The following is a 14,894-nucleotide window of genomic DNA, read 5'->3' as shown; positions in this document are numbered from 1 at the left end:
CCGCTCAGAAAACAGAGGCATGTGAATAAAAGTAAAATAATCATGCTTTTAATTTAACTCAGTACTCTTTGAGCACCAAGTGCTGGTGTGTACTGGCTGACATGCAGATGGTTTCTTCCTTCTCACACTGGCGAGGGGAGAGAATTCACAGCAAATCACATTTTCTTTGTGCTGCCACTTCCTCTGTGGAAAATCGAAGCATTCTCTACTAAATCCAGTAAACAGGAAAACAGAAGAGGGAAAAGAAGTGATAAAAGCCATCCATGAGTTTGGCAGAAAGATTAAGTTAACTGAAAACTGTGTCTTCATAGAAATGGAGATAGACTATCAAAATATTCAAGGACAGTGAGACTCAGCCCAGAAGCCCAAATACTTTTGATATAAGATAGCCAGGTGTCCAGCAACAGAAAAGTGATTTAGAATAACTTTCTTTATGCAAGGATCTATGACAAGAACTTTTGACCACAGTTCAGAAGAAAATGGATACTATGCATCAATGAATGCAATATTACATAAACACGTCTGGAAGGCCCTAGACTCCAGACAGCCAGAAGTACTATATAAACTATCACCAAGCAAAAAGGAATGTTACACATTAATTTATAAATAGACTGGTCTCAATCCGAATAGAGTAACTGCGTAATTTTAACATTCCTAATGCAATTTTTACATTAGATACATGACTTTTTTTTTAGATTATTCTGAAATTGCTTCACCTTGCTAAAGAATAATTTCACTAATTTTGGGTATCAGATATATATAGAATACTTTGCAATACTTGGAAGATGTAAAAAAGCCTACCTTATAATTTCAAGTAACTTTTTTGGCAGCATTTTAGTTCTGTTTTAAATTATTTCATACAGTGCAACCCTGCCAACAGAGTGCTGAATCACATGGCAAGTATGTCACACTGTATTAAAAGTCACACAGGACTTTTACAAAATTTGTACTAAATACGGAATTGTGAATAAGGCCCAGCAAAATTCTACTGAACATCTCAAAATACATCAGAATATGCATCATATTTTATCACCCTGCCAGTGAGATTAAATGGCAGCTATTGATATTTTGTGCATTACTGTTTAGTTGACAACTGCTATCATAGAATAAAGGTCAATATTGCTAGGCCTTATGCATATACAGCAACTAAACACTCCTCATCTTAAGAGCTAAAATACCACTGATCCAGAATAAAACTGTATTCAGAAAATATGTGTTTAAAAGCCCTGAATCCTTTTGTGTATCATTGTACACTAACGGCACCTGAAAAATATGATAGAGAATAAATCTATTCATTTGGTCATGTTCCTGAATAGAGAGATTCCACTGTGATCAGTAAAAAATGTCCTAGTGCTACTGCAGAATAAGTTTTCTTGCAGCACGGTCTCCTATACTGTCCTAAATGCAATGTTTGGCCTGTTCCGTGATGATCCAGTCAGTGATACATGGCTCTTCAGATCATTACACTGGAAGACAACTGAGGAAGAATAGCTCTAACACTCAGAAGACTGCACTACAAAAGGCATCCAATGTCAGAAATGATCTCTGGCCTGTACTTCTGATGGAGGTGTCTGTCTAAAAACCAGTGTACGGGGTAGGATTCCTGAAAGGATATGCAGAAGAGTGAGAAAGTTAGTTTATTCCAAAAATGGTGGAGAAAGAGATAACTTATTTGATAGAGAACATTTACAAAAGCTGTGTAAAACTGTAACCAAATAAGCAGAAACAGGAATTACTGCAGTAGAGGAGACCATCAGCAACAACACCCTGTCTGAAAGCGGCCAGTACAAAGGGAAGGAATGAATGCCTTCCAGTCTACTTACTCACTAACAGCTTGCACTTTCTCTAACCAGTCCAAAACTCATGCTCTCACTGATGTCTTGTGGCATTTTGTTCTGTAGGCTAAACATGCAATATATCAAAATATATTTTCTTCTACCAATTTAAATTTAAATTCAACTGATTATTCCCTTGTTGTTGTATAATGAGTATGTACTGTTTGCCCCGCAGAACACAAAGACAAATTTTTATAATACTACTGTTTGATTCACTATATTTTTAGGGTAAAACACACAAAAGCATTAAGAACTAATTGCCTCAAGCAAAAAAGAAAAACTTAGGCTTTTTATGGGTCAGGCAAAGGCAACTGTGGAGATGAGGAAAGCTATTTTCAGATACCTGTTGTTTCAGTGCAGAATAAATCAAAACTGACATTTGGAAGTTGACAGAATAGAAAGTGACTTGAGGAGAGGTGAAAGAGGAAAGAAAAACTATCCCTAACATTTTTTGCATTTGTTTCTTTTACCTCTAGGTATCAAAATATCCCCATATATTTAGATATATCTGGGATGCTCTAAAAATTTCTTTCATGTAAGCAAAAAGTCCACGAATTTGTTTTATTTGACTCATCTCTTGCCCTGGCAATTTGAGAAAAACCCTGGACACAATAGCAATCACCAGCACAGGAGACCACTGTAGACTCAAAAGATCACTGTACTTCACTGGACTCTTGCAGCTAAGGCAATGCCATTCTGTTTTCTGTAATCAAAAATTAAATATTTTATGAAATGAGCACACCAATTTTTACATAGTGGAGCATAGGTTAATCTTCCTCCCCAAACCAACTCAAATCTGCCAGTGTCTAACTCTATTAAAAATTATCTATTTGCCTTGAAGGTGTTGAATCTGTGGACATTATTACATTAATTAACACATTTTTAAGCAAGCCCAGGTAAAATGTCTTATGCATTCTGCTAAGGTCCTCAGTCTTTCAGCCTGGATTCACTGCAAGGCACAAGATGTAATATCTACACCTTAGACACTTAGAATTAGAAACACATCAATTGCTTTCTCCTAAGGCTCCAGAGGTGGAGAAAAGCTATCAAATCCACTTTGAGTGAATGCAAATTGAGAGAAATGTAAATTTTAGTGAATTTGTGTTTTGGTGGCATAAATACTTCAGGAGACTCAACTCCTCTGCTTGGAATTCAATAGTACTCCTATTGATGGGTTTGATGTTTAATATAATGGTATTGCTGAATTCCTAGGCATAAAAACTGTTAACTATTCTGTTTTGTCATGAACACAACTGTGATGATTGCTCGCCTGAACCAAAAATAAACCACTGGATTTTGGCCCTCAAATGGTTCCAATTCATAATGCACCTATTTGGCGACAGAAGCAATCAATAATTTGGCTTTTCAAAAACCTTCTACAAAAGTTTGGCTGCATCATGAGGCCAGTGTAAGCAAATGAGACATAAGGATAACTGCAACTTTATATTTTTATTTTTCTGATGTTTCAAATGGGCAGAATAGACTTTCAGACAGAACAGACTTCTAAGGTTTGGGAGCTCAACCTCAAATACATCATCACAGACACATGCAGGGATAGTGCATGTCTATCTCTGTGTAAAGACATAGCATTTCACTTGCCATTTCCATTCAAAGAGATCAATTAATCTTAAGAAAGTTAAGGAGAGAAGGGATACATCGAGCTGCAGCTATTTTAGTTTGCTCCAACTTCTCTCATTTCAGATTTTGTATTTGTCTCTCCCTGACTTTCCTTAATGAAAACTAGCTGAATTTTTCCCTCCTGGGAATGGGTTATCATGCTTTTTTGTTTGTTCAAAAACCCCTACAAGATACATTAACTGTCAGAACGAGGAGAAAACCATTAAACGTGTAAAAGACAGTGGTCCAAGATCGCGATCAATCATAGTACTGCACACTGACTGGTGTGCCCTCTCTCTGCTGACAGACCCTATTCATGCTGGATTGAACTGGGGTCTCTGAGAGAGACCATGACCCTCACCTGCCACTTGACATTAGCGAGCTCTGCCCGATTCACTAATGGATAGACCACATCAATAAATACGATTCCTTGCACTGAGCTGAGGAAACAGAAAGAAAAGATTAATCTCTGCCGACTGACATTATACGAAAGATGTAAAAGATAACAGAAATTACTGGCTAGGTTTCATTTGAACTCTGGTTCATTGATGCATGAGATAAGCTTTCCCAGCAGGCTCTAGCAGGAATTGAATTTTTGTTTCTCTGTGAACACTTTATGCCTGTCTTCAACTTCTTTTAATATTCTTCTGAGATGAAACCACGTAGCTGGTGGTGTTTGCCCTTAGCACAAGCTTATGACTGACTTCCACAGAACCATATGGCTGCATTTAACATAACTCCAAGCCAGCACAGAAATTGTGTTATGCTGTGAATTTGTCTTAGTTTATTTTCTGGGCAGAATTGCAATTAAAAAATTGCTTAGGAAGAGATAAAAGTGAATTTCCCCTTCCTTGGGGTCAGTATTAATGCTATCACAATCCTGGAAAAAGCTCCAAGATCACATCAGATGAAATGATGATCAAAGTTTGGAGGAAAGAAAGAAGGAGAAGGCAGCTATTATCCATATGCAAAAACAGAGGAAACATCTGTGGGAAATGGAGACAAGCCTCTTCTACCAGATTATTGAAATGTTTCAGAAAAGCACTTTACATATGGTAACACTTGCTTGAATTTGCTGGGTTTACACCAAGGACCCGCCTTCTTTGAAAATTGAACACTGAAATTCAAGAAAGAACAAAGGTTCTTCTAGGGCTAAAGTGTCTTCTTTACTGCTTGTGTGTTTTTTCACATCTGGCCCTTGCAGGCTACAGATCTGCTGGCTGCTAGAGAAAGGAATGGAGAAGTCAGGCATAGCAACTTGCAGCTGAAGCTTCAAAGAGCAATTCAGACAAGACAGTGCCCCAGTCTGCTGTGAAAGTCACCAGGACATGATGACTTGAAGGACTGAATGCTGACAAAAGCCCCGAACTTCCTCTCCTTTGGTGTGTTAATCTTCTTCTGCATCACCTCCACCTTCCTGGCAGTACAAGAAAGAACACAGTGCTACAGGATGCAGAGGGCACCTGTTATCCTAGTATTTGTTTCTCCAAATTCAGATTCAGGCTGCTAGTTCTAGATCCCAGAGAAGGAGGAGTTCATTTCTGCATATCTATGATCAAAATAACCAGAATAATCAGATGGCTCTCCCAAGCCTGCTCCTTCGTGCTCCTCTCTGCTATGCTGCACTCTGTGAAGATGAACAAGGAGAACAAACAATGCTAAGCCACACTTTGCAGAAATGAACAAGGGAGTCCAATGCAAATAATGCCTTGTGCTGGGTGAACAAGGAAGGAAACCTGGCTCAACTGCAGTTACTCATACTGTTCATTGCAGAACAGTACCATTACTCACTTTCCAGATGAGAGTGAAACTAGATCTATGTATCGCTGAAAAAATATCAAGTAGCTCTGTTGCCTTACAGGCTTCCTCTGGGTCTCTCAGAGGACTAGTACTTACACAGACTTCCACCTAGGTCACAGTAAGTGACTTGGCTCTTGATATTGTTGGTAATGTTCACTTCTGAAGGAGGCAGCAGTTGGGAGTGAACTTGGCAGCCCTTTATTGCACTTTCTGATACTGAATTCAGTATTTCTGATACAATATTCCTGCTATTGCAGTTCTCATCTCTCCAGAGGAAGGGAGAGCAGAGGAAAGCATCTGAATTTTGCAGTGAGGACCTGAAATGCTTATGTGAGCAGTAAGGATTTATATTACAATTCCTTATCTTCTCTGCTCTTCTGGAATCATACCCCTAACAAGACAGAGACAGGAAAAGTTGTCTCTGAGATAAGGCATTCTAACCGTAGCCAGTTCCTATCTTAAATATTTAGTAAGTTACAGTTTCCAGGCAGAAAATCAAAGAAATGTAGAGCACAACTACTCCTCCAATCTTTTTAACTACCCTTGCTTCTTCATAAAGTTGAAAGAGAACAATTGCTTTAAATGTCTCAAAAGACACATGGAGAGTATTTCAAAAAGAAATACACTTTAAGAGAGACCCAGAGCTGCATTATGTACCCAAGGATTAACTCAGAATTTGGAACAAAGGCTGAAATTTTGTCTGGACTGACTGAGCTACTGGACATTTTAAAAGAAAATAAAACCAGAAGGAATTTAAAGAAGGGAAGTATTATTCTGCCAGTGACTGATAGGATCTGATTCTGCCTGAAGCTGCAAGCAGGCTGAAGATTCCATCATAATGGATGTGTGAACCTTAGCTCACTTACTGATGTCCATAGCTGTGTTTCTCTCACAATTTGGAGTCTATGGTAAGTCGTGATGAACTCTGTGCTGCCACTTCTACAGTATAAGCAGTCACTCACACAGCCACAGTCTGTCACTACAGCAACAGCACTGTCACAACCTCTGAGCTACAGCGACTGTGGCCAACTTGGCGACTGTGCACACACGTGATGCAACAGTCATTCCTATTTTCCAGTCCTTGTTCCTTGCTGAAAACTTGAATACTATGCTTGCATTGTCTCTCATATGCAACATGCCAAGTTTCATAGAACTGAGAGACCACCATTCATGGATTCAAGGCAGAGGATTACATCTTATGCTCAGAGGAGGGTGATGCTTTATCTTTTAGGGTTCTCATTTCTACACATAACTTTTTGCAGCTGAACTTCTCTTTGATCAATCAGCATTATCACAGATGCTGAATGCAGGCATTATACAGTTATCCAGGTCTTTGTTTTGCCATGACATTTGGTATTGTTTCCTCACCTGTTTGAATGCGACAGAAAGAATCTCCAGAATCTGTTAAAATTCCCTTCTGGTTCAACTTGACCTGCACTTATTGGGATGGTAAGCTCAGCTGCAGCCAAGGAACTGTAGAAAGAAGTTAGCTTTTAATTTTGCAAGTTTTCTGTGCTAGATTTATGATGTTGATGATAATTTTTTTCCTAAAGTGTTAACTTGTGATTTTATTTAAGGAAGTTTGGAGAAACTTTAGAAATCATATTGAAAGCTTTCTTATCTGCATAGGCCATCACAGATAGAAAATAATTGATTATTTCTGGCTTCTGTCATTAGTAGAGCATATGCCAGCAGCCAAGGCTTCTCACCATGTTGAGTCAGTCCTACAGGTGATGAGGTGCATGCAATTCAAAAGGATTTCACAAATAATCACAAGCAGTAAAGGACAATAAATTATCTCAGTTTTTATCCTAGATATTCAGCCTCTAGTTCTCTAGCATTTTATCTATGTCCCACCTTGCTTAACCAACAAGTCTCCGTTCCTCCTTGTGGACTAATCCATCTACCCACTCCTACTCCTTTTGTACTCAGCCTTTTTCAGTTTTCTCCTCTACCACTACTAAGTTTAATACAGCATGCCCTAAACTTAGCTCTCCTGAACTTTGTCCCCAACAGATGACAAAAATCCCCAATCAACTTCCTTGCAAAGAATTCGTACTTAAATACAACAGGAAGTTTTCAAACCCCAACCCTGGAAAAAATACGAAATTTTCAGAAAATGAGGGGACAATAGAAAACAGAAAATACAGAATATAGAAAAATATAGAAATAGAAAATACTAGCAAGCTTTATCAATAAGTAATATAAATACAGTCATTCACTGATAGTGAATCTTACATATTTTGGGGAATAGGACTATCACGTTAGGTAAAAGGAAAAAAGACTTCTTACTTCAAACTAAGCTGATCTGTCAACAGGTACACTAATATATGTTTATACATTAGAGAAGAGAATAAAGCCAACAATACATATCACTAAAATACAGATTTCCAGCTGTTTTATGATAATTAATGCACGTGAATACATCTCTTGAAGCTATAAACAACTATTCTTTAGGTCTAGGCCTATGAATCATTAGAATTTCTATGTAAAATGTCTATTTCTATAATCATTCTTAACACTAAAATTGTCAAATTCATTGGATTAATATTCTCTCTGTAAGCCATACAAACGAAGAAATAGTATATCATAATGTAATACATGCATGACATGAAAACAAAGAAACAAATATATAATGATTCTAGCTGTGACACAGTATGTTAGTGACATTGATAAACTGAATCTTCATGCTGATAGCATGTTGTCGTCCCAAATCTATTATGCTTCAGAACTGATGTATTATTATCTCTGGACAACTTTCACACTAGGAGATGATCCCTGCTAGCATAATTTTGGGATAAAATGAAGGGATTACAGACAAGATAAATTTCATTGTATTGTTACCTGAATTAGTATCAGCAAACAGGAATTTCATAGTCCATTTGCTAAAATACTTACATTTGGTGATTCCATTACAAACATACAAAGCATAAACCAGGCATGGTTCTATTAACACTACCTCAGCATTTATGCATCTGAACCAGTATTGTATCGTAATTGTTCTACATGGAACAATAGTATTTGGCTTTGTTCTGTTTTAATATGATATGCTTACATTTTTACTTTGAAGAAAATATATTGGGATCTTCTGGCAAATATCTGCAATATCTTTGAGTTTGCTGATAATGGCTGACTAATTGAATTTAACATACCATTCTCTTCCGCTGTTGATTTTAATTTGTGGCTAAGTGAAAGCTTAGGAGTTTTTGGGAGAAGAAAATCAATGTACTGTGTCAATATATATTACAGATTAATTAGTGGGCAACTGCAGATCTCCTCATTTAATCAAATAGCACATTGTCCCTTTTATAAAGTTAGGAGTTACCATTAGCAAAACAGAATTTGGACATAAAAATTTGATTTTTAGTGGAGTATAAACAAGCAAACAAAAAAAGGTAAATTTATGATCAACAGTTCAGAAATGGTACTGCTTTGTCAGGGTTTTTTTTTTCTTTTTTTGTGTGTGTATGCACCAGAAACTAATTATATTGATTTGGCATAAGAATGCCAAAACACAGTTCCAAAATTAGACACAGATTATTGACAAAGTTAAGTAGATATGGAACAGTTCTACATTGTAAATTGAAATAGTAATTTATATGGAAATCTCTATTTACAGTTACTTACCAGCAGTTGCGATCTCCAACTAGCTGGTAAAAATATTATGGACTAGGTATGTAACTCTTCTTAACTTCTTTGATTGGTCTTCCTTTATGCTATATTAATAATGTCATAATATTTGTAAAAAATATTTGCTAAGTAGTAAATAAGTCACAAACTAAGAATCAGATCTCGCAAATGTGTAATCATGCAAATAGTTTGCAATGTCCTGCAGACTTGGGCCATAGAGAATTAATACGATGTCCATTGCATTCTTAATGTCTTAAAGCAAGCAAGATTTGGCAGTCAGAGTTTCCATTTTGTATCTACTATGAGTCAGTATGACATTATTTAGACTAATTTTTAAAAAATCAGATGTAAGGCTGAGTAAGTTTGTTCCAGATGTTTTCCTATCGCAATAATTTTTTTTCAAATCACACTTTGTCTTCTGTGTCAACAGTTAGCATCATGCAAACACTTAAGAGTCACATACCCATAACTGCTATCGTGATATGTTGGAGAAAACACATCCATCTCTATAAGGTTGTCATGACCATTTGCAAGGACTGCTTGACTTTCTAATTCTCTATACATAAAGATACAAAAAGATGAAATTAGAGGTGCAATTTCAAATTAAAGAATGGGATGATCCCACAAAAAAGAATTATACTAATTCTGTTGTGTAACTCTGTGCAAAACTGAATGTGGGATTTATCTGCCTTCCATGATGTCTTCTGAACAACATGCTGGATTGCAGCCTGAAGACACAGTGTTATAAGGCTACCATGAGGTGACCATTACCCTCTGGTGACCCCTTATTTATGTGCAAGTCCTTGAATAAAATTCCTGACTGCTGCCTGTGGCAAGACAGGCTTAAGGACTGAACAGTGCATAGTGGGGGATGCTGTTTACTTGATGAGGCTGGACCAGAGATGAAGTAATAAAAGTGAACTGAGACTATTAAAAGACAGCCTCTTGCTGGCTATTTGGCACAGCCAGCCAGCCAGCAAAATACGCGGAGGGCTGGCTACCAGAGTGAATGGGGATCTCATGTTCTGCAAATGACAATGTGCAGCAGCAGGAGAGGCAAAGGAAGCATCACAGACTCTGGTTCTCTCAGGGAATAGTGAGGAAACGAAGTAAGCCACTATTATTTTATTTAGAACTGCATATTTGTTTTATCCTATCTAAAACAGGAAATGATAACATAAAATACTTGGGTCCATTCTTACTTCAATGACTGTATACCTCTGAAAACAGGAATGATAAACTCAAGGAATACTGTGCAAATGCTACTGAATTCTGGACTACTGGTGCTTGCCTAAGAGCCAAGGGACAAAATACACAGCATGATCAAATTCCAAGTACTTATGGTGACAGCAAGGGATATTTGACCAGGAAAGATGCCAGAGGGATCAAGCAAAAATCTAAAGCAAGACACTATAGACATCAAAGGAAGCTTATAAAAGCATATGGGCTTGGTGTTTTAGGATTCAAACAGATGCTCAGTGAGAACCCGACAGTAAGAGAATGTCAGAAGAAAACAGAACTTTTTGACTTTAGTCTTTGAAAACAATACTTAATTCCTAATGTGTTTATATAATGATCCCATAATTATGGCATGTCAATTTTTCAAATGCATTCATGCTGTCAGCAATCTAAACAGAGTCCTGTTTCTTGAATTTGCAGATCAGCAACGTGACACACCTACAGTGATAAACAGGGTCTTCAGAAGAGCAGGACTTGAACTCCATCCCCAGTTTGTACCTTTATTATGTACCATGCACCTTCTCAATAGAAGTAACATGTCTAATCAAGTCCATGTGTGAAAACCTGGAAGACTTACAGAACAGAACAATTCTGAATTTGATTAAACCAGGCACTGTTTTAGTGGGTGGAATGTGTAAAATAGCTGGTTTGAGCAGACTTTAACCTCTAGCAACACTGTGCTTTTGCAGACAATCAATCAGCCTCTACACAAATTTATTTAAAACTTCCCTGGAAACTATCAACACCCTTTCCACACCTTAATCAATACTGAAGGCAATTGGATCATTGGCAATCTACCCCAATAAAGAAATATGGGTATGTTCATCACACTTTAGGAGTTTCTAAAATCTTCACATTCTAAAATGAATTTTGAATCAAGTTTACAGAACAGGTTTGAAGTAACACATTCCAGGAACTGTCTATACTATTTCTGAGATATTCCAGTATTTTAATTAAATCCTTCAAAATGCTAAAATATTTTCCAGCCATCAAGTATTTCTTCAGCCAATTCCTTCTTTTTTCTTGGCCAAATAAGTAGGTAAGTAGCTGAATACAGTAATGTACCTACCACTCTACTTTTAAGACTAAGTGGTAAAAGAAGACTAAGTAGTATCTGTATAAACTATGAAAAGCATGTTAGTTTCTTGGCTAGTTTCTATAAAAAATTCACAGTCCATCATACAAAATGCAGCCATCTTTGAAATGAGGTATTTTATGCACCAAATCCAGTAAGAAAAAGCAAAGCTCTTCTTTGATTCACTGGCACAATAGCACAGATTCTGGACAAGATTACATAATATTCTCAGAGATTTATTCCTTGACTGGAATATGTAAATTTCCCCTTCCCAACAAATTGATCTTTTACATTCAGTGCTTAAAATTAATGAAATACTTCCCAGGAAATGCACTAAGAGATGCTACCAGCTTATTTTTATCTACACATTTATGAGTTCTAACATACTTTTCCTCTGTCCATCTCTAACATTCATAATTGATTGTGCATTAGAAAAATTCTGCACATTCAAATATTTAACAGAGAGAGCATTTAAAGAAGTAATTTACTATGTATTTTTAAATATCAGTAATTTAGATTCTACTAAAACTAAGTCATGAGAATGTAACTACTGATACTGGTGCTCAAGAAATCATTACTAAAACTAGTAGGTGAATAAAAACTTAAAGTTCAATAATAATAAAAAACCTACTAACATTTAATTACTAAATCACCTTTTATCATATTGACTGAATATGACCTGACTCATAGTCATTTATTTGCATGACTTTGGCTGTCCAACCAGTAATTCAAGGAACAAAATGGAAAGCTTCTGATTTCTTCCAAAGTTCATACTATTCTCTAGTGCTGGTTCCTCCAGCAGATCTATTGGCTCTACAAATAAACCTAACTTACAGCAGGCTAGGGACCAGTCAAATAGTAAAGATCATTAAATGTGCAATGACGGGTCCTGCAGTCTGCAGGAAACCTGCAGGAAATATTCTCTTACTGTCTTGCTTTTTTTGTTAATGTAGATTTTACTGAGCCCAAATAGAGGGAAGACAATTTCTGCCTCTGCTTGGTAACCTTATTGTCATTTAAAGATGGCATCAAAGATGCAAGAAGCACTCACATAATTCAATTCATTCAAGTTACAGTTTTAGGTGCTCATAAACATTTAAGCAAAGAGTCTTTTTATATTTAAAAAAATGTAAATTGGCGTTTCTGTTGGACATCACTGATCTGTTACCTCACAGTTCATCTACTTAGCCACTAACAGCAATGCTTCACACAAATGCATTAATTCTCATTAATAGTACTTTGCACAGAGCCAAACTGCAGTATGTTCTAGTAAATACACAACTGAATCCAATATTATGAAATACATATTTTGAAGTCACTTTCACTACTACTGCAGGGTGATAGGGACTAAAACCTCCTCCAGGCTTTGCAAATACATCCCTGTCTCCTACATGCACATACACATACCCAGCCAATTCACTGCTCAGCTATACATGACAGCAAACTGTATGTCATTTTTATGCCACCCATCATCAATATGAGCCCATAGAGCTAGAAAGATAGTTGTGTATATATGCTGACATTCACATTCTCTACCTCTAAATGGCTGTCATCTAAGTCAGATAAAAAAAAAAAAGAGAAGGAAAAAACCCCCAACAATAAGCATAAGCTAGAATATTGCTAAAGAGGAAATAAACTTTCTTTTAGTCCAAGAAAAGGATGAAGAAAGAGACCTATCACAAAGTTGTTAATATAGTTGAAACTGAGCCTGAAAATCACACTCAGCAGGGAACCTTAACCAAAAGGGAAAAATCAATGACAAATAAGATGGGTACTTCACCTCCAGAGTTCCAACCAAGTAAGACTATTAGAAAAACCACAGTAGTAGGGCTGTGTCAGTTTTTACATGAAATTTTTACATTTTAACTTATTCGCAAGTGTTCAAAACTTGAACACTCAAAACACTCTTAGGTTTCCATCAGGAATATTTAAAAGATGAAAAGACCTTACAAAAAATACTTAAGGTTGGAAGTGGCATTCTCATTCAAGTAGTCCTACACCTTTTAAACACAATAAAAATATATATGTCAATAGAAGCAAACATCAAAGACCTTACCCATCTACCTGAGATTAACTAGCATCAGGAAAACATTAAACACCTTTTTCCCACTACAAATTTTTTTGTTCTATAAGAAAATTCTTTCTTAATGTACTAGATTGTTTGAATATGATGATGAAATCTCTTCAGTGGAATGCTGTTCCACAGTGCTTATGTCTCATAACACAGGAGAGTCCAAGAAAACTAAGAAAAGGAACAGCCATTCCAACTGTCTTACAGAGGAGCTGCCTGAAACATCTATGGTGATAAAAACTACTTAAAAGAGAATCTTAAGGTCATGTATCTTTTAAATTAGTCAAAATCATCTTCGCTATCTATAAAACATAATTTAAAGGGATTCAAAGAATAAACCAAAGGGATTTCATAAACATTTTTGAGAATTACTGTCAACTTCACTATAGTAATAAATGCTCAGTTTAATAACTAAATTGGAATATTATGGCTTTCTTTAATAAAAAAATAGTGCTGATTGAGTGTTACATGAGTACTAATTAATCACTGTAGTTAAATTCAGCTCTGTGCCAGTAAGTCCTATCAATTTTTTTTATAAATCATTCTGCATCTAAAAAAGCTAGCGTCACCCTTCATATTAGCTGCTTCTTTCCTAGAACCAGTTATCAAGGACAAATTTATCATTTATCACCAGAACTGAGTTCTTTTGTCTCACCAAATCCTAGGCACCTTTAAAAACACCTAGTTTCACATAAGTATTTCTTTAAAGGTACCAAGTATAAGAGTTAAAACTATTACTGAAAGTTATTTAACATTTGATCTGTATGATGGTATATATTTGACACATAACATATCTGGCAAGCAAGGCAAGAAATTTCTTCAAACAGGCAAAATTCACAGATTATGAACAGGAAGGAAAATGCTTGTCTGGAAAAATTAATATACTCATTACTTTGGAATAGGACTGTAAGGGAGAAGATTGTCACTGCAGATTTTAGAGTGAGGACATATTTTTTAGGACTGAAAACTTTTCAGTTTTGCTTGCTGAATGAGGGGAAGTATTAGCTGCGGGTCAACTTTCATTAAGCTAAATGTTTTCTTTAGAATTGCCAGAGTCTGTAGTAGTACCTAAGTAATTACCTGCTTTCCAGTGGCGCATTACTGCCAAGCACCCAGCTGTCCTGCAGCTGGACTGACTCAGGTGTGGTTTGCAGCTCGGCGGGCAAAGCAGCCGGCGGGGCCGGACTCTGATTCCTCCTATTTGTCAGTGAGTTTCTGTTAAGTGAGGTGATGGATGGGTGATGCTGTGCTGAATGTTGCTTGTGAGAAGGTGGCAAAGGCTGCAGGGTCGACTGGCCTTGGTTATTTGGAGGTTGTTCTAAGAAGAAAGAAAATTAAAGTTCGTTATACAACATCTTGGCATTTACTACAACCAAAGCAGAACGAGAAATTCAATTTAATCCTATCATCTAATATATTTGCATATTATTCTATTAGCAGACATTCAGTGACATTCTGTAAGAGCAAGTTTACCCTTGATACACCAAGTTCTAATTAATATACAACAGATGGTAAAATTGCTTTTGGTTTTAATTTCAGGTTTTTTTTTTTAATCTGGTTTTATTAACACCTACAGAAAATAGCATCTGACAGATCCCCTAATGTGCCTTTAGACTTCAGCTTTTTT

The 14,894-nt window shown here is 36.5% G+C and overlaps 1 protein-coding gene across 15 annotated transcripts in view; it reads right to left on the bottom strand.

The window, feature by feature from the left end:
• Nucleotides 1-14,894, bottom strand: part of TENM3 (teneurin transmembrane protein 3) — a 1,315,365-nt gene that overhangs the window by 125,422 nt on the left and 1,175,049 nt on the right. For 10 of the 15 annotated variants that reach the window (XM_039550639.1, XM_039550640.1, XM_039550642.1 and 7 more), the window contains 3 exons: nucleotides 14,348-14,585; nucleotides 9,346-9,438; nucleotides 6,621-6,725 (listed from right to left, as the gene is read on the bottom strand). In XM_039550639.1, coding sequence (XP_039406573.1) covers nucleotides 6,621-6,725; nucleotides 9,346-9,438; nucleotides 14,348-14,585 — 436 coding nt within the window. The remainder of the gene's footprint in view (nucleotides 1-6,620; nucleotides 6,726-9,345; nucleotides 9,439-14,347; nucleotides 14,586-14,894) is intronic. The other 5 variants (XM_039550646.1, XM_039550648.1, XM_039550649.1 and 2 more) reach the window with 2 other exon arrangements.

Source organism: Corvus cornix, chromosome 4, assembly GCF_000738735.6.
Source record: "Corvus cornix cornix isolate S_Up_H32 chromosome 4, ASM73873v5, whole genome shotgun sequence".
In the NCBI taxonomy this organism is placed as follows: domain Eukaryota; kingdom Metazoa; phylum Chordata; class Aves; order Passeriformes; family Corvidae; genus Corvus; species Corvus cornix.
This window is presented reverse-complemented; position numbering and strand designations above follow the sequence as displayed.